Source organism: Monodelphis domestica, chromosome 4, assembly GCF_027887165.1.
Source record: "Monodelphis domestica isolate mMonDom1 chromosome 4, mMonDom1.pri, whole genome shotgun sequence".
Lineage (NCBI taxonomy): Eukaryota > Metazoa > Chordata > Mammalia > Didelphimorphia > Didelphidae > Monodelphis > Monodelphis domestica.
In genome coordinates, this window is record NC_077230.1 from 398,303,164 (window position 1) to 398,320,834 (window position 17,671).

The following is a 17,671-nucleotide window of genomic DNA, read 5'->3' on the forward strand; positions in this document are numbered from 1 at the left end:
GTTACTTGTCCGTCACTGGCTTCAGTTGCCTCATCTGTGAAATGAGGGACGGCTGTACTCCCTAGGGTAGAACTATTGTCTCTGGGCCCTCAGGGTCTGCCACAAGATGCTTAATCCATGTGTGTGGAGTCATTCTCTATATCACTGAATAGTAATAACTGGCATTTATCTTGAAGCTTTAAGGTTTGAGGAATGACTGATGATCCCGGCAACCCTGGGAGGTAAGTGCTTTATTATCCCTATTTACAGATGAGCTAACTGAGGCAGAGGTTCGGTGATTTGCCCAGAGTCCCACAGCTGTGTCTGAGGCCCATGGGAACTCGGCACTTCCTGTTTCCAGGCCTACTGCTCAGTCCATTGAGCCATACAGCTACTTTTGAGATGATTTAGATCACATAGTTCTAATATGTAATAATATAAAATTGCTTTTTTCTACATGAGTAAATAACTCGGCTTAAAACAAAGATAGCCTGTGGGAAATAGGAAGAAACAAAAGCCAGAGCAGGAAAAAAAGAAAGCAGACAGCGATGGGGCAATTTGGACGGCCAAGTGACGCCGAATGGTGAAAAGAAGGCTCAAGGAGAGCCTGGGTTTGAATCCTAGCTCCTCCCTGGGCGACCTTGGGCCAGTTCCTTTCCATGGGCTCGGACTCTGGCCTCTGAGGGCCCCCCCCACTCTAGAACCAGGGGAAAGGCGTGGGGGCCTGAGCCGTTTGTGATGGCGGGGACATTCCCACCCCCTTCCATTCTCCAGCCCTCAGAGGACTCTTCAGCCGGACTAGGCCATGGGTCTTTGGCCATCCTTCAGAGTCATTCCCTTTTGTCATTCAAGCAGCTTTCTCTAGGAAGCCTTCCTCTCTGCCCCCTCAGAGGGGAAAGGCCAGGCAGGAAACCCGGGATCCCAGGGGTGGCAGCCCTGGGCTCCAGGAGCTATCATCCCCCATTGCCCTTCTGACCTCTTCTTGTGCCAGATCCAGCTGGGAGGCCCCGGCGGCGGCCAGGTGTAGGTCACTCCTATTCCAGCTTCTTGCTCCAAGGTTCCTGGCAATGCCCGGATCCATCCAGGGACCCCTCTGTTTGTTGGGCCTCGGAGCCCCTCTGGACCGCTGCTGGGGCGGGAAATGCCCCCCAGGAGAAGAGGAGGCTGAAAAATAATTTCTTGGGCCTGCTCTGCCTCTTTGCCCTGAGAGGTGGGGCGCATAGGCGGCATTCTGGAAACCGGGGCCAGGCCCACCCTCAGATTCCGAAGAGGTCTCCTCTTTTGGGCTTCCCCAGTGGGTAGGAAGAACAGGACCTTTCACAGGGCCTGGGTGAGGGGTATTTGTGACCTGGGGAACCAGGGACGTGAGGATCTCCCAGATTTTCTGTAGATGTCCCTCCAGCTGGGGCTCCACCATTTCCTGGCCTCTGTCCACACGGGAGCTCGGCAAACAAGTCAACATCCCCGCCATGGGCCGGGAGGACCTTTCAGGGGAGGCTGGCACGGCCTGGTGGGGGTCCCCTAGGCCCGGGGCCCTCCATGGAGGAAAGGATTGGGAAGCTGCTAAGGGGAGAGCCACCATAGAGTCATCAGACTGAGAGGAGGCTGGGTTGACAGGCCTGAAGATATTCATCCCGCTGGTCCCGGAGGAGCAGCTAGGGGCCGTCTCGGCTGGCCCGCTGCTGGAGGAGAGGAGGCTGAAGTCACCCAGCTCCCTGCAACCAGGGCCCTCGTCCCTGCCCTGTTTTTCGGGCATGCCAAAGGCCCTGGTGAACGGCTGCACACCTTGAGGGCGCCTCAGGGTCAGCAGCGTTGGGGAGGCTTCTGGAGTCCCAGCTCTGTGGAGAGAAGAAGGGGCCTCGGGTACCCTGGTGTTGGGCTGCTGAAGGCCTAAGGAAGTCAGAGGGAAGCTGGGACGCTTTGACGTTCTGTGGGGGAATTCTGGAGTCACAATATTATGGGAGAGACTGGAGGAGGGAAGGTACCTCGGTATCCAAGTATTCCGGGGAAGAGTAATGGGGCTGGGGTATTCTGGTGTCAGGATGGGGCTAGAGGTGCCAGGGAGGTTAGGAAAACCTGGGGTCTGCCTGGGGGAGGCCTCAGGAAATAGAGACTCAGGGAGATAGTAAGGGGATAGGGGTTTTCTGGCGTCAGGCTGGGGGAGACTTCAGGGGCTACAGCCTTCTTGAGATGGAAAAGGGGCTGAAGTACCTTGGGATCAGGTTGGGGGAGGCCTCTGGATTCTCAGGACTGCCGGAAAGAGTAAAAGGATTGGGGTACCTTACTGTCAGCTTCGGGGAGACCTCTGGAGTTGCAATACTGCTAAAGAGAGTAAAGGGGCCGAGGTTCTCGGGGGTCAACCTTAGGGGAGTTTCTGGCGCCCTAATTCTGCTAGATAGAGAATTGGGGCTGGGAAACTCCTGCGTCAGATTGGGTGAGACCTTTGGGGTCATAACTTTGCTGGAGAGAGTATGGAAGTTGGGATGCTCTGATAGGAGAGTGGGATAGACCTCTGTAGTAGCAGCATGGTAGGGGAGAGTAAAGAGAGAAGACCCTGGCATGGGGTTGGGGGAGGCCTCTGGAGCCTCAGTCTTATTAGAGAAAGTGTGGAGGTTGGGATACCCTGCTGTCAGACTTGGGGAGGCTTCTGGAGACATTGGTCTAAGGGGAAAAGGAGGAGGGCTAGGATACCCTGGTGTCAGATTTGGGGGGGCCTTTGGACTTACAATGTTAGGAGAGAGAATGATGGGGTTAGGGGAAGCTTCTGGACTCCCAGAACTGTTAGAGTATGGATGAGGGCCAGGGTACCCTGGTTTCAGATTTGGGGGGGCCTCTGGATTCCCAGCCTTGCTGGAGCATGGATGGGGGTTACGGTAACATAGTAACAGGTTTGAGTAGGACTCTGTATTCATTGACCTAGGTAACAGAGGTCTGCATTTGGGGAACATTGATGAAAAGTTTGGGGAGTCCTCCAAATTCATAGCCCCAGGGGAAAGAGTGAGAGGATTGTGACATCTGGGTATCATAGTGCCGTTGGAGAGAGTGAGAGGGCTGGGATGCCCTGGTATCAGGCTGGGGGTGGCCTCTAGAGTCACAGCTCTGCAGGACTGGGTATGGGGGCTGGGGTGCTCTGATGTCTTATCTGAAGAAGTGGCCTGGTTCGAGACGGGCCAAGGTCCACAGGGTCTGAAGGGCTCCTGGGAAGCCTTGAATAGGTGGAGCATTTCTGGGTATTCACGGCATCTCCTGGACAAGAGCAAACGAGCCAATTCTGGGGAAAGCTCAGTGCTGGGCCCCATGATTAGGGGGTGAGCCGATTGCTGACACTGGCCTGGGAGGTCTTCCAAGGAGAAGGCTCGTCCCGTGGGGTTTGGGGCCCAGCAATTCGGTCTTTGGCTGGGTTGGGCAGGATGATGGTTATGCCCAGACTGAGGGAAAGGGTTTGATTCAGAGCCCTGAACTTTTGTGGCTTTTGGCGAGATCTTCAAAGAATTTCCAAAGCCAGGGAGTGAAGATGATGGTCGGTCCCTTAGAAATGGGTGCCTATGGGTCTGGCTGCTTAGCTTGGAGGACCAAGGAGCACTTTGAGATCGTGGGGGCTGCAGGAGATCCCTTGAGCAATTCAACAGTCTCCTGTCTGGCCCTTCTAGGTTCAGGGGGTTCCTGTTCCCCCCTCTCCTCTCTGGGTCTTCTCTGCTCAGATTCATGTTGTTTTGCTTGAAGAAAATCGCTCTCTGCTTCTCAGATGGCTTCAGCCTCCAGGCCCAGGCGTGCAGATTGCTTTGTTGCTCAAAGCAGGGGTTACTCACCATCCTCGTGGCATCTTGCAGGGGCTGCCCAGAAGGAGGCAAGTTGGTCTGAACCAAGGTGGACAGCTGCCTTCTGTCAAGGTTGCTGACCATAGGCCTCCCCAGCTCCAACCTGTGGCCTGGCCCCAGTTCCATTGGGCAAGACGACAACACAGTTTTTTGTTCATTGCCCACAGAGAAATTGATATTCAGCTTTTTCTGAACCGACCGTTGTCCTACAGGAAAAGTCACAAAGACCTGGAAATTGGGGCCGATCAATCAATCCATCAATAAACATTTGTTTCTTATATGCCAGGCACTATGCTAAAGGCTGAGGCTAAGAAGGAAGGTTATAGACAAACCCTGCCCTCTAGGTGCTTACATTCTATTAAGAAAGAGAAAACACATCTGAGCAAGAGGAAACATGTAGAGCACTTAGTGGGCTAGTTGTGAAGTCAGGAAGACTAGAGCTCTATTCTTAATACAATGGATGGGAAGTGGGGTGGCAGGGGAGGCAGCTAGGTAGCTCAGTGGGTTTCGAGTCAGGCCTAGAGAGGGGAAGTCCTGGTTTCAAATGTGACCTCACCCTGGGCAAGAAACTTAACTCCCATTACCTAGCCCTTACTTAGTATTAATTCTAAGACAAGAGGTGAGGGTTAAAAAAAAATCCTACAACACTTTCTAGCTCCATCAGACCAAGCCATTTAACCTCTGGTTGTCCCCAGACTATTCTCTAGTCTAGTTACTATGAATTTGGAAAATAAATTAGAGACAAATCTTAAAGTCAGCGCGTACAGTGAGAAATTAGTGTGTTACTCTCAAAAAGTGTTATAAGAATAATGGTAGTAAATTACTCCAGTGGAAGTCAGTAAAGCTAGTTCCTCCAGTCACTCTGTCTCTCTTGTCCTGATTAAAGACTCTTTGGAGCTACTTTAGTGGTTCCATGTTTTTTTACATGATAGCATGTCTTATCTTATCAAGGTTCTGGAATAATAGTCCCAGTGACCTCTATAGCTAGACTTGTCAGGGATTTCTTTCTTTCTTTCTTTTTGAAACCTCACCTTCCATCTTAGAATCAATACTATGCATTGGTGCCAAAGCAGAAGAGTAGGAAGGGCTGAGCAATGGGAGTCAAGTGACTTGCCCAGAATCACACAGCTGGGAAGTATCTGAGGCTATATTTGAACCCAGGACCTCCTGTCTCTAGGGTTGGCTCTCAATCCACTGAGACACCCAGTTGCTCCCTTATCAGGGATTTCTGACAATCATATTGCATATCATTATAATTTTAAATGTCACAGTTGTGCATATATATCCATGATAAGATAAGGACCCAGCACATAGGAAGTACTTTCCCCTCTTCATTTAGAGGGTGCTAACAACAAGGTGGGGAGAATGAGAAAAGTCCTGGAATCAGGAAGTTGTGCTCTGAAAGAAGTCAGAGATTTTCCTAGGAAGAATAAAAGAGGGCATATATTCCACATATCAGAGACTCTCTTGGAGGGTGGGAGGGGGAAGATGCAGAGACACTCTTTAAAAAATATATCAATATATTTTTAAAAGTTAGAAATTCATGACCTAGATAGAGTCTAACTCAGGTAGCTTTTTGACCTGTGGCAATAATAGAAAGTGGGAGAAAGATACAGGGTAGAGCCAAGTACAGAGAACCCCTAAAAGTTTTCCAGAAAAAGAAATGAGAGAAAGGCCTTGGGTAGAGCCCAGCCTGGGCATAGAAGTCCTGCAGCAACAAGCAGAAAAAAGTTCTTAGAATCAGGGGGTTTGGAGTCTTGATCAGAGCAGAAAGATGGCCCTGAACAGTATTGAAGTAACCCTGGACCAACTCAGCATTCAGACAACCTGGGTCTGAATTATAGCAAGAGATAAGATTGAACAATTCCTATAGAAAATGGGGACTTCACTTTAGCCATCAAGCTCAGACCCAAACAAGGTTTGTCCAGACTACAGATTAAAGTCTGATTCATACAGAGCTTCCCAACATTCAGTCCTCAATGCAGACACTGCAGTTGCTGAAAGGAGAAAACCAAACCAAATGTTAAATACTATGATGGAATACTATGGGCAGAGAGAAGCTGAAAGGGTAAATAAACCCCAGTAAAAGGAGTAACCTCAGAACACGTCCAAGGAGAGCCTCAGAGAAAAGACCAAAATGGATTAAAAGAGTATCTGAAAGAAATCTAACGAAAAACAATGAGCTAGGGAGGGAAGAATTGAGGCATTAGAATTTGTGGGAGGCCATCATGCCCCCCATTGGCTGATAAGGTTACAGTCTGGGGAAATGGGGTCTGCAAGGCTGCCCCCAGAGAATGAGCCCCCCCCCACTGATCCCCTTCTCTCACTTTAACTTCTATTAATAATGGATGATTATTATTCTCTCTCCAATATAAAAGAAATGATATGAGCAAAGACTTATAGGGTAAACACACATATATCCCACCTTAATCCCCCCAGATTATTACCCTAAAAGATTACATTAACAGAATTAAAACCTAAAGATCATTACCCCCCTCCTTTCCCTCTTCAGAGTTATATTCACTCCCATTACAAGCCAGGCAAGCCAAGAATATCAATCACCTTCAAGCCCAGGTCAACAGGATACACTTCGCTGGTTTGTTATGTTATAATAGCTAGAGCGACATCTCCAAGTACCCAAATGAAACACAAGAAAAATGAGACTTGTAAATTTAGGAAAACCCTAAATCTGGTCTGTCATTAAATTGCCCTCTAACCTTGTACCTACCTATGAAATATTTTGTTACCCATCTTCTAAGTAATTGTGATTGATTGTGAAAGCTGACCAAAAAGTAACAATGATTCTCCTAGGTCAGGGAGAACTAACCTCTAGATCACCCTGTTTATGTCATTCATCTGTAGCAACAATGTTTCATTGACTATCTCCTTAGGCTATACGTCATATTGTTAAGTTCCATGGAAACATATATGTAGAAAATTGATTGTGTGCCAAAGAAGTATGTATTAGAAACCCTATATAATAAATGAACCTCTGTGCTATGGCAGAACACTGTGTGACGCCTAAGCACGTGGGCCTGAGCACACAGTGTCTCTCATCTCCATTACTCAACCAGATCATCACACTTAGAAGGAGAAAAAACCTCGGACCCTCAGAGAGACCACTGGACGAATCTCAATAAGAGCTGACAGTGATAAACTTCATCTAAGAACCAAATGTCCAGAAAAAAGAGCATGGGCCAAAAAAGGAAAGAAAAACTCAGTGAGAAGATAAGAAATCCTAAAACAAATCAAAAGATTGAAAAAAAAACTAACCGAAATAAATTTAAGGAATATACTATTTTTAAAAACTGACCTGAAAACAAGTCAAGGAAAGATAAAGTAAGAATTCTCAGACTAACTGAAAACTGTAACCAAAAAAACTCTTGGATATTGCATTTCAAGAAATCATAAATAAAGTGTCCAGACCTCTTAGACCTAGAAGACAAAGTAAAGATAAAAAGAATTTGCCATTGATATCCAGAAAGAAACTCTAAAATGAAAACTCCGGGGAACATAGTAACCAGAAGCTAAGGCTTCCATGTCAAAGAAAAAATATTACAAGCAGTACCTAATTCAAGTACTAAGGAGCCATAATTAGACTCACACAAGACTTCTTGTCTGTCACTCTATAGAAGAGCAGAGTTTGGGATAAAATATCCCCCAAACCAAAATATAAAGGATTACAACAAAGAATAGTTTATACAAAAAAAATTAAGAATAATGCTATAAAGGAAAAAATGAACCTCTCATGAAATAAAGGATTTCAAAGCATTCTGGATAAAAAGGCCAGATCATCTTAAAATGAAACTTAATAGTTAAAAATCACCAAAAAGTATACAAATGTGTTTAATTGGATGATATATATGAGAATGAATTGCTGACATAGATAATAGGAGAGGAATAAACACATCTTCTCAGAACCTAATATCTTTGAAGATCATAGAGAAAGGCAAATATGATAGACAGAAGACCTGGATATGGTTTTATTCTTTTTGATGATCTCAGGAAAAAGGAGAATGGAAGAACTAAATTTGGAAAGAAAGGAAGAGAGAGGGTAGCAAAAAGCATTAAGGTTCAACATCAGAAACGGATATGATTTTATCAGTGAAAATGACATCAAAGAAGAGGCATTAACATCTGCTTTGTTGCTGTACCCTAATGACCACGAGACCTTTCCAACTGACTTTTAACTGAAGCCTTCCATATATGTTGTCTCTCTTATTAGAATATGAGCTCCTCATGGTAATAAATGGGTCTCTCCTTAAAATGATAAAAAGTACCTATCTAAAATCAACAGCAAGTATCATCTGCAATAAGGAGATAAGTTAGAAGCTTTTCCAATGAGATTGGGGTGAAACAAGGATGCCCATTCTCACTCCTATTATTTAATATTGTACTAGAAATGCTAGCATTATCAATAAGAGAAGAAAAAGAAATTGAAGTTTGATGGGGCAATATGGAAACCAAAAGATCACTCTCTGCAGATGATACATTGGTATACTTAGTAAACTATTTGAAATAATTAATAACTTTAGTAAAGTTGTAGGATACAAAATAACCTCAAATAAATCATCAGCATTTCTATCTATTACCAACAAAGTCCAGTAGCAAGAGATAGAAAGAGAAATTCCATTTAAAATTACTATACAGTATCAAATACTTGGGAATCTGCTTGCTAAGACAAACACAGGAATTATACAAACACAATCACAAAATACTTCATACAAATAAATTCAGTTCTAAACAATTAGAAAAACATTAATTGCTCATGGGTAAGCCAAGCTAAAATAAATAAAAATGACAATTCTTTTTTTTTTTAAACCCTTACCTTCCGTCTTGGAGTCAATACTGTGTATTGGCTCCAAGGCAGAAGAGTGGTAAGGGCTAGGCAATGGGGTTCAAGTGACTTGCCCAGGGTCACACAGCTAGAAAGTGGCTGAGGACAGATTTGAACCTAGGACCTCCCGTCTCTAGGCCTGGTTCTCAATCCACTGAGCTACCCAGCTGCCCCCCAAAATGACAATTCTACCCGTTAATTTATTTATTCAGTGCTATATCAATTAAACTACCAAATAATTACTTTCTAGAATTAGAAAAAATAATAACAAAATTCATCTGGAAGAACAAAAGGTCAAGAATACCAAAAGAATTAGTGAAAAAAAATGTGAGAGAAGGACGCTTAGCTGAACCAGATCTCAAACTGTACTATAAAGCAGAGATCATCAAAACAATCTGGTACTGACTAAGAAATCGAATGGTAGTTTAGTGAAATTCACTTGATTAGGGGTAATAACCTTAGTAATCTAGTGTTTGATAAAACCAATCCAAAGATCCCAACTTTTGGGATAAGAATTCACTATTGGCATAAACTGGTGGGAAAACTGGAAAACAGTATGGCAGAAACTATCACTCTCTCACACCCAAAACCAAGATAAAATCAAAATAGGTATATGATTTAGATATAAAAGGTGATACCATAAATACATTAGGGAAATATAAAATAGTTTACCTGTCAGATATATGGAGAAGGGAAGAATTTATGACCAAATAAGAGATAAGAATATTATAAGATGTAAAATTAACAATTTTGACTATATGAAATTAAACAAAACAAATATAACTGAGATTAGAAGGGAAACAACAAACTGGGGAAAATTTTTTAAACAAATTTCTCTGATAAAGATCTCATTTCTCGGGGGCAGCTGGGTAGCTCAGTGGATTGAGAGCTAGGCCTAGAGACAGGAGGTCCTAGGTTCAAATCTAGCCTCAGACACTTCCCAGTTGTGTGACCCTGGGCAAGTCACTTGACCCCCATTGCCTAGCCTTTACCACTCTTCTGCCTTGGAGCCAAGTTGTCCCTTCATTCACTTTTCCCTTAAAGACTCACAAGCCTCCACTTGACAAAGAAGTAAGAGAGGTAAAAGGTTCATAGAACTTAAAGCTGGAAGGGTCTTTAGACATCATCTAGTCCAACCTTCTTTCTGTAAGGAGTAAGCAGCAAAATGGACGAATAGGGAGTGAAGCCTCCTCACCCCCCTAACACCCTCCACAAACAACCAAAAATAACTCCATAGAATCAGTTCTAAAAATGGCATAAAAGGAGTTGGGAGTGAAGCTAAACAACCAGGGACAACTAAGGAGGAAGGTTTGTGACTTCTCTGGCCTCAGACCCACCACAGCAATGGCTCTAAGGACAAGAACAGAGTAAACAGAATGGAATCAACAAGGTAGATCCTGAAGGCAGAAGGATAACCTCACCTTGTTTGCTGAACCTTAGAGTATGTATCCCCTCAGATACCACTGGAATCCACAGAGGGAAGGCCAGGAGAGCAGCTGTGTCTGCTGAGGCCTTGGTTCTGGAGAGCCTTGCTGGCCCACAGTTGGGGATTGAAGAAATGGACACCACAGTGGCTATGGATACCAGGCCATAAGGGCAGGAACTCAAACTTTATTGCTAATAAATGAGGGACTTTGGAGGTCTAAGGAACATGGACTAGGTACCTGCTCTATCCTGGGCTGCAGCAGTAAGAGAGAAGAAGTGAGGAAGAAGCATACACTAGTGAGTTTGGATCCTGTGGAACTGGTCACTCCCAAGAAAGTGGAATCCCTGGCTGTTGCCACAGTGGGAGGTGGACTGTCTGCTTACAGTTGTAGTAGCAGAACTGCCCTCAGGTTCTGGTTGGAACACCTGAGGTCAATCACAGACTAAGATTTGAGTCAGGGACTGGGAGTATATCCAACCCTGGACTATAAAAATGGGAATAACCAATCAGAACCCAGGAAAAAACAAACACACTCTGCTTTTGAGGTAACATATCCCAATCCATTAGGAATCCTGAGACTCTAGCAAAATGTGAATAATTAAGTCTATTGGCCTAGTTGCTAAAATTAAAAATAAATAAATAAAAATGAGCAAGCAAAGGAGAAAGAACACAAGTATTGATAGCTATTATGGGGGCAGAGAAGAACTAGGCTCAAATTCAGAGGACAATGAAGTAAAAAAAAAGCAAAGAAATACAATAAATGGCCACAAGTTCAAAAAGAGCTTTTAGAAAGACATAAAAAACAAACAAGGAAGGTTGACAAAAAATTAGGAAAAAATAAGTTATGTAAGAAAATCAAGAAAGGTCATCCAAATGGAAAAAGAGATCCAGAAAATCATAGAAGAGAATAATGTATTAAGAACTAGAATTGGATAAGGAAAAGCTAATGATTTCCTGAGACAGATAACCAAAAAAAATAATAAAGCAAAATAAAAGAATGAAATAATAGAAGAGAATATGAAACATCTTATCACAAAAACAACTGACCTGGAAAACAGACGAAGGAGAGACAATAAAACAAGTTATTTTTCTAGAGAAATTTTCTAGAGGCTTCTAGAGAGTCACAATAAAGGAAAGATTTTATACACCACACTCTAAGAAATCATCAAGAAAAACTGTCCAGAAATTCTAAAATCAGAAGGTAAAGTAGAAAAAGAAAGGATCCACCAATCAACACCTCAGAGAGACCCAAAGAAGAAAATGCACACGAACATCATAGCTAAGTTCTATAGCTCCCAGGTAAGGAGAAATATTACAAAAGCAACAACAACAACAAAAATTTAAATATTATGGTGCTATAGTCAAAATAACAAAATACTTAGCAGTTGCAACATTAAAAGAATTCTGGATATGGAACACAGCATTTTGTAGAGCAAAAGAACTGGGCTTACAATCAAGAATAACATTCAGCAAAGATGAACATAATTATAAAAAGGTAAAAATGGATATTAAATGAACTAAAGAAGTTTCGATTATTCATGGGGAAAGACTCAGAATTCAGGAGAAATTTTGATCTACAAGAAACATACAAAAGTAATGAAAGACTAATCATAAGCAACCCAAAAGGTCAAAGTATTTGATTCCTGTATGGGAAAATACCATCTCTGGCTGGGGATGGCATCACTGCCTAGGAATTTTGAAGGGGCATATATGGATGGAAGACTTGAGGTCAAGGTGAATGTAATAAAATGAGTCAAAATGGTAGTGGAATGGACCAGAGGAGGAGGAAGGGTGGAATGGATTAGAGGAGGAGTAAGGATGGAATGGTTATCTCATAAGGAGAAGGAATGTGTAGAGGAACTGCCACAAAAAAGGGGAGAAGAGGGTAGAAGGCTGGTAGTACTAGAACCCTACACTCTTCAGACCTGGAATAAAGAGAGAATAGCATACACAATTAGAGAGGTAGAAATCTTCTTAATGTACAAAGAAACAGAAGGGAAAGTGGATGGGATAAGGGAGGGACTGGGAGACACACTGGAAGCCTGAAGGAATAAGAGAAGGAGTTGTGGCAATGGAACAAGTTCCATTGGTATCACCAAGCTGGAAAGACTTGGGTTTAGGAAAGAGTATGGTCCTGGGAACAGATTTTTGTGTCTCCTGCCTAAGGACCAATCTATCTAAATATGGCCCTGGTAATATATATTAACTGAGAACCAAGCAGGTTAAGTTGATTAAATTAAATGCTGATAGGAACATGGAGAAACAGGCCTAACATTACATTGTTAGAGCAACTGAGACTCCTTTTTTTAGAAAACAAGATGGAAACATACATTGAGAGTTGTAAAGCTGTTAAAGCTCATTGACCTAGGGATCCTGTTACTAAGATTAGGTCCTAAGGGCATTAGTGGGAAGGTATAAAGCTATATATGTAGGAAAATATTCATGGAAGCTTTGTTTGTAATGATAAAATAACTGGAAATAACACAAACATAATGATTGAGAGACAGATTGCGATATTTGAATGTAATAAATTGTATTATGTTATTAAAATGACAAATATTGGAAATATCAAGAAAATAAGGGAAATATATGAAGAGATGAAGAGAGAAGAATGAAAATAATACATACTATGATTCCTTTTTTTTAAAAAACCCTTGTCTTCCACTTTAGAATCAATACTGTGTATTGGTTCTAAGGCAGAAGAGTAATAAGGACTGGGCAATGGGGGTTCAGTGACTTGCCCAAGGTCACACAGGTAGGAAGAATCTGAGGCCAAATTTGAACCCAGGACCTCTCATCTCTAGGCTTGGCTCTCAATCCACTGAGCCACCCAACTTCCCCACTATGATCAAATTTTTTTAAAAAGCCACAAAATCGAGAAAAAGTATCAAAGTAAAACAAATTAAAAGGGAACTCAAAAGTAGAGGATGTTTCTATTAGCACACATATATAATCTACATATTTTAAACAAATTGTCAACAATGTGGAGTTTGTGGTTTTTCACACAATTTTTATGCATTTTTTATTCAAATATTTTATATAATTTTAAAAATGAAAAAAAGGAGTAATCAGTAGATCATGTACCCACAGTCACAAGAGATGATAAAGGGCAAAGGCAGGTTGAAATCCAGGTCTCCATACTCTAAGGCCATGCTCTAAGAGATTAAAAGATGAGGAGACTCAGTATATAAGCCAGTCTTCAGAATGATCCTGCTTTATTTGTAGTCTCTGATAGAAAGACCTGATGGATATCCTTAGAGTGAACTGTAGACTTCTAATTTCATGAGCTATTAAATATAGACATAGAAGTATAAATGGCAAGCTTATTAAATTCACAGGTGGCACAAAACATGGACAGATAGCTAACACTGTGGATGACAGTCAAGATCCTCAAAGGTCTTGAACAACAGGCTAGAACATAGGATTAAACCTAGTAGGATCCATTTTCATAGGAACAAATGTAAAGTATGCCCTGTTTTGGCTTAAGAAATCAACTTCATAAGTACAATGAGGTGAGATATGTCTAGACAATAGTTGATCTCTGGAGGAGTTGTGGCAGCTCAAAAAAATTCATGAGGTCTTGGGTGCATTAAGCTGGGAACAGCATTTAGAAAGAGTGAGGTGGTCGTCTCAAAATACTCTGCCTCAGTCAGGGTGTTTAGGTCTGGGATCCACATTCTAAGAACAGGGATAATCTGATGACTGTCTAGAGAAGGGCAATGAAGATGGCAAAGGACCTTGAGGTTTTGCCACATTAGGACCAATGAAGGGAACTGGGGAATTTAGTGTGGACAGTGTTAGAAATAATTTGGCCCCTACCCTGTTTTAGTAGGTCACTCACTCTAATCAGCATTATTTAGGTTGGCGTGATTCCTTTGGGTACTTACTATTAACAAACAATAATGGGAAGCAGCTAGTTATAGCTCATAGCTGAACAGATGTCACAAGCTTCAGTGAATAGCCCCATGATCTATTAAGAGCATCTCTATTCTGTACCACTATCTCCTCATGACTCCTATCAGGGAGGCCTGGACAAGGGGCTTGACCTAATATTGAATCATATCAGTGCAGGCAGTAGGGTGTCCAGGGCCCATTGCGAAGAGTGGTTGTCATGGCAACTGGGCTGGTGCTATATATCCACTTGATTGTTTGTGACCAAAAGGCACACCAAGAGTTTGGAGTCCAACCATGAGATAATGCACTGATGCTTGGTCTGACCAACCAGGCATATAAGGACAGTGCTGGGAACTGAAGGGAATAAAAGCTGTATTCTGGAGAAAGTGGGGGTCTCAGACCATGAGGAAGGTCTGGGGTCCTAGTTGTTGGAGGGGGATGGGTTCCTCTAATAAATAGTCATTGTCTCAGAGCTTTGCCTTGGTTGTTTTATGGCAGATCAGACAAATTTCTGGTGTTACAGCAGAGGATAAGACTTGGGTCTAGATGGGATATCTCTCTTCAAGAATTTGAAGAGCAAGGGGGCAGCTAGGTGGCTCAGTAACTTGAGAGCCAGGCCTAGAGATGGGAGGTCTTGGGTTCAAATCTGACCTCAGATGCTTCCTAGCTGTGTGACCCTGGGCAAGTCATTTAACTCAATGCTTAGTCCTTGCTGCTCTTCTGCCTTGGAACCAATACAAAGCAATGATTCTGAGGCAGAAGGTAAGGGTTTAAAAAAATAGAATTTGAAAAGCTATACCTAAAATTCTGCTTGGCCCCAGGTGAGAGGAATGATGGACAGAAATAGAATATGGTCCAGGTTCAGTGTAAAAAGGAACCAAAGTCAGAGATGGTGGGTATCCAAGGAAAGTCAGCTGGAATGGGGATGGAGCTCAAAGCCTAATGAAGTAATCAAGGGTGATTAGCCCAGAGAGCAGATGTAGGGGGCAGGACATAACTGGCTTCGAAAGCACTGGAAAGGCTGTGATGGAGAAGAGGGATCTGCCTTATTCTGCTTGGCCCCAGGGGGAAGAACCAGTAGCAGTGGGAAAGAAGAAGTAAAGATGCTCAATTTGCCATTGTAAAAAACAAAACAACAACTCAGTTCCAAGGCAGAAGAGTAGTAAGAGCAAGGCAAGTTAGGTTAAGTGACTTGCCCAGGGTCACACAGCTAGAAGTATCTAAGATTTGAATGCAGGACTGTCGACATTCTTAAGTATAAGATCACAGACTCCAAACTGCGAATGTAGAGGGGAACTCTAGCAACCACACGTCCAATCCAGACATGTGATGGACTTCAAGCCAAGCAAAGTTGGCTCATCACTTGTCTGCCATGGTGGGGAAGCCATTTTTTTTTTCTGTTATGGGCTGGGCCAGAGGGACCTTTGAGGTCCCTTTCAATTTCAAATTCTGTGAATAAATAGATCCGGTTGATTCCTTCCTGTCTCTTGGACTTTCCCACTGTCCTCAGCACTGACTCTCTCCCATTAACTCCCAGAAAGAGTCTGGGCAAGGCCTCTACCAAGGTCCTCCCATGGAAGTTCACTTATGTCAGGTCCCATCTTTCTCTCCCTTCCCCTGGTAGTTCATTCTCAGCCAGAGGAGGAGCTCTCTGAGCCCCGAGTCTACCATCTGCTCCAGGCAGCTTTGTCCTCCAAGCAGCCCAGGAATAAATAGCCCAGCTGACGCTGTCCCTGGAGAAGGGGGCTCTGACCCACAGATGATGCCAAGTGGGGACCAGAGGAGGATGTAGCCCAGGAGGCAGGCCCTCATACCTGAATTCATGTGGCCTCCTGGCCAGGGTGGCACATTCTCCTTCCGATTGGCATCCATGGAGTCTAAACTGGGCGGGTCACCAGGAGGGCCTTAACCCAGGTGCTGAGGCTGGAACCTCAATCAGAATGGTTGTTCCAGGCAGCATTGATGGTCAGCAGATCAAGGCCTGGCCAGGTCTCTCAAGGAGAAGGCTCGAAATTCTGAGGATCAAAGGAAAAGATCCCAAGTCTAACTGAGGGAATGCTTGGTGCAGCTTATTCCGCTTGCTGCTCTGATGCCTCATCCCACCGCGTCCCTCCCGGCTCAGCTTCCTCGTCTTTAAGATGGCAGAGTTGCATCACTGCCTCGAAGGTTTCTTCTGATTCTAAATCTTATGAACCAACTCAGGTTTCTTCCCTTCTGAACCCCTCTGACAAGTCATTCGGATCCCTCCTAAGCAAATGTCTATCTGCCTTCTATGGGACTTTGCTAGTCTCCAGGAGATCAAATGATCCATCAACCAACAAGCATTTCTTTATTACTTAATCTGTGACCGGCACAGTACTGGACACTGCGACCTGAGTTCAAATCCTGCTTCAGATCCTTTCTAGTAAAGTGGCTCCAGCAAGTCACTTAATCTTGGTTTGCTTCAGTTGCTTCATTTGTAAAACAGGGATGGGACAGCTAGATGGCTCTGTGGATAGAGAGCCAGGCCTAGAGATGGGAGGTCCTGGGTTCAAATCTGGCCTCAGACACTTCCTAGCTTTGAGACCCTGGATAAGTCACTTAACTCCCACTGCCTAGCCCTTACCACTCTTCCATCTTGGAATGGATACCAAGTAATGATTCCAAGAGGGAAGGGAAGGGTTAAAAAAAAGTGACTGATAAGAATTTGAGGCAACAAAGTTTTTGTTTTTTTCCCCCTCCCTAAGGAGTTTGGATGAGGAGAGAATTGATTTAGTCTTTGTGACCCCATTTGGGGTTTTCTTGGCAAAGATTCTTCAGCTCATTCTACAGATGAGGAAACTGAGGTAAACAGAGTGAAGTGACTTGCCCAGGGTCACACAGCTAGCAAGTGTCTGAGACCAGATTTGAAATCACAAAGAGGAGTCTTCCTGGCTTTGGGTCCAGCACACTTTCAGTTGTACCACCTGGCTGCCCCAAAATGAATGGAAAGAATGGTAAGGTCTAGTAAAAGATTGTTTTTAATGATGGGAGAGACCTGGGTATGTGATACTGGCAGAAAAGGGGAAGAAATTCAGGTGATTGTGGGGTGCTTTGCTGGAGGAGATCAGTAGCACAGGGTGAGAGCGGGGCCACCTCTTCATCAGAGGCCGGAGGGAAGAAGGAGAGAACTGAGGATGATGGCCAGGGCTTGGGAGCCCAAGAGAAGGGATGGAAAGAAGAGGGAAAGGCCGGCCTCTCCATGGTCGGCTGCCGGCCCCACCTCTGAGTTTCTATGTTTGTGGTGTCTGTGGCCAGAAACCTGGCTGTGTCCAACTGCCGCTGCTTTTCTTTCCACACAGGCTCCTTCCCACAGACGGATGAGCCGCTCTTTCTGGGTCTCTCATCCTCTGTTGCCCTTTCCTCTTCTCCACCTGCTCGTCTACACCAGCTCTTTACTCCCCGTCTTCCCTGCCGTTTTCCAAGGACCCATTCACTGGCCGGTCCAATCCCTCCCTCTCCTTCCCTTGTTCGAGGCTCTACTGGGAATTCCTAGGACTGTCATCTCCCTCCCCTCCCCTGCCTACCTGGCACCTCTTCCCACCCACCGCCACTCCCAAGGCTCGGAGCTCTTCCTCTTCCCTGGCGGCCCTCCATCTGCTCCCTTCCCTAGCCCCAGGACCCTTATCTCATCCTTCTCCCTCACCCGGGCGCCGTCTGCCCTCAGCTTCTTTCCCACTCTTCCCCTCCATCCCCAGG

At 44.2% G+C, this 17,671-nt stretch overlaps 1 protein-coding gene across 11 annotated transcripts in view; it reads right to left on the reverse strand.

Moving 5' to 3' along the window:
• The window catches only part of C4H1orf167 (chromosome 4 C1orf167 homolog), a 48,345-nt gene that overhangs the window by 30,230 nt on the left and 444 nt on the right, over window positions 1-17,671 (reverse strand). For 8 of the 11 annotated variants that reach the window (XR_008911562.1, XM_007491415.3, XM_016422116.2 and 5 more), the window contains exons 2-4: window positions 15,769-15,969; window positions 2,191-4,003; window positions 956-1,817 (exon numbers count right to left, since the gene is read on the reverse strand). Coding sequence is in view for 10 of the 11 variants with exons in the window: in XM_007491415.3 (XP_007491477.2) it covers window positions 956-1,817; window positions 2,191-4,003; window positions 15,769-15,826 (2,733 nt within the window). In the remaining variant the exon portion in view is untranslated. Of the gene's footprint in view, window positions 1-955; window positions 1,818-2,190; window positions 4,004-15,768; window positions 15,970-17,195; window positions 17,386-17,671 lie in introns of those variants that run through there. The other 3 variants (XM_056795768.1, XM_056795765.1, XM_007491416.3) reach the window with 3 other exon arrangements.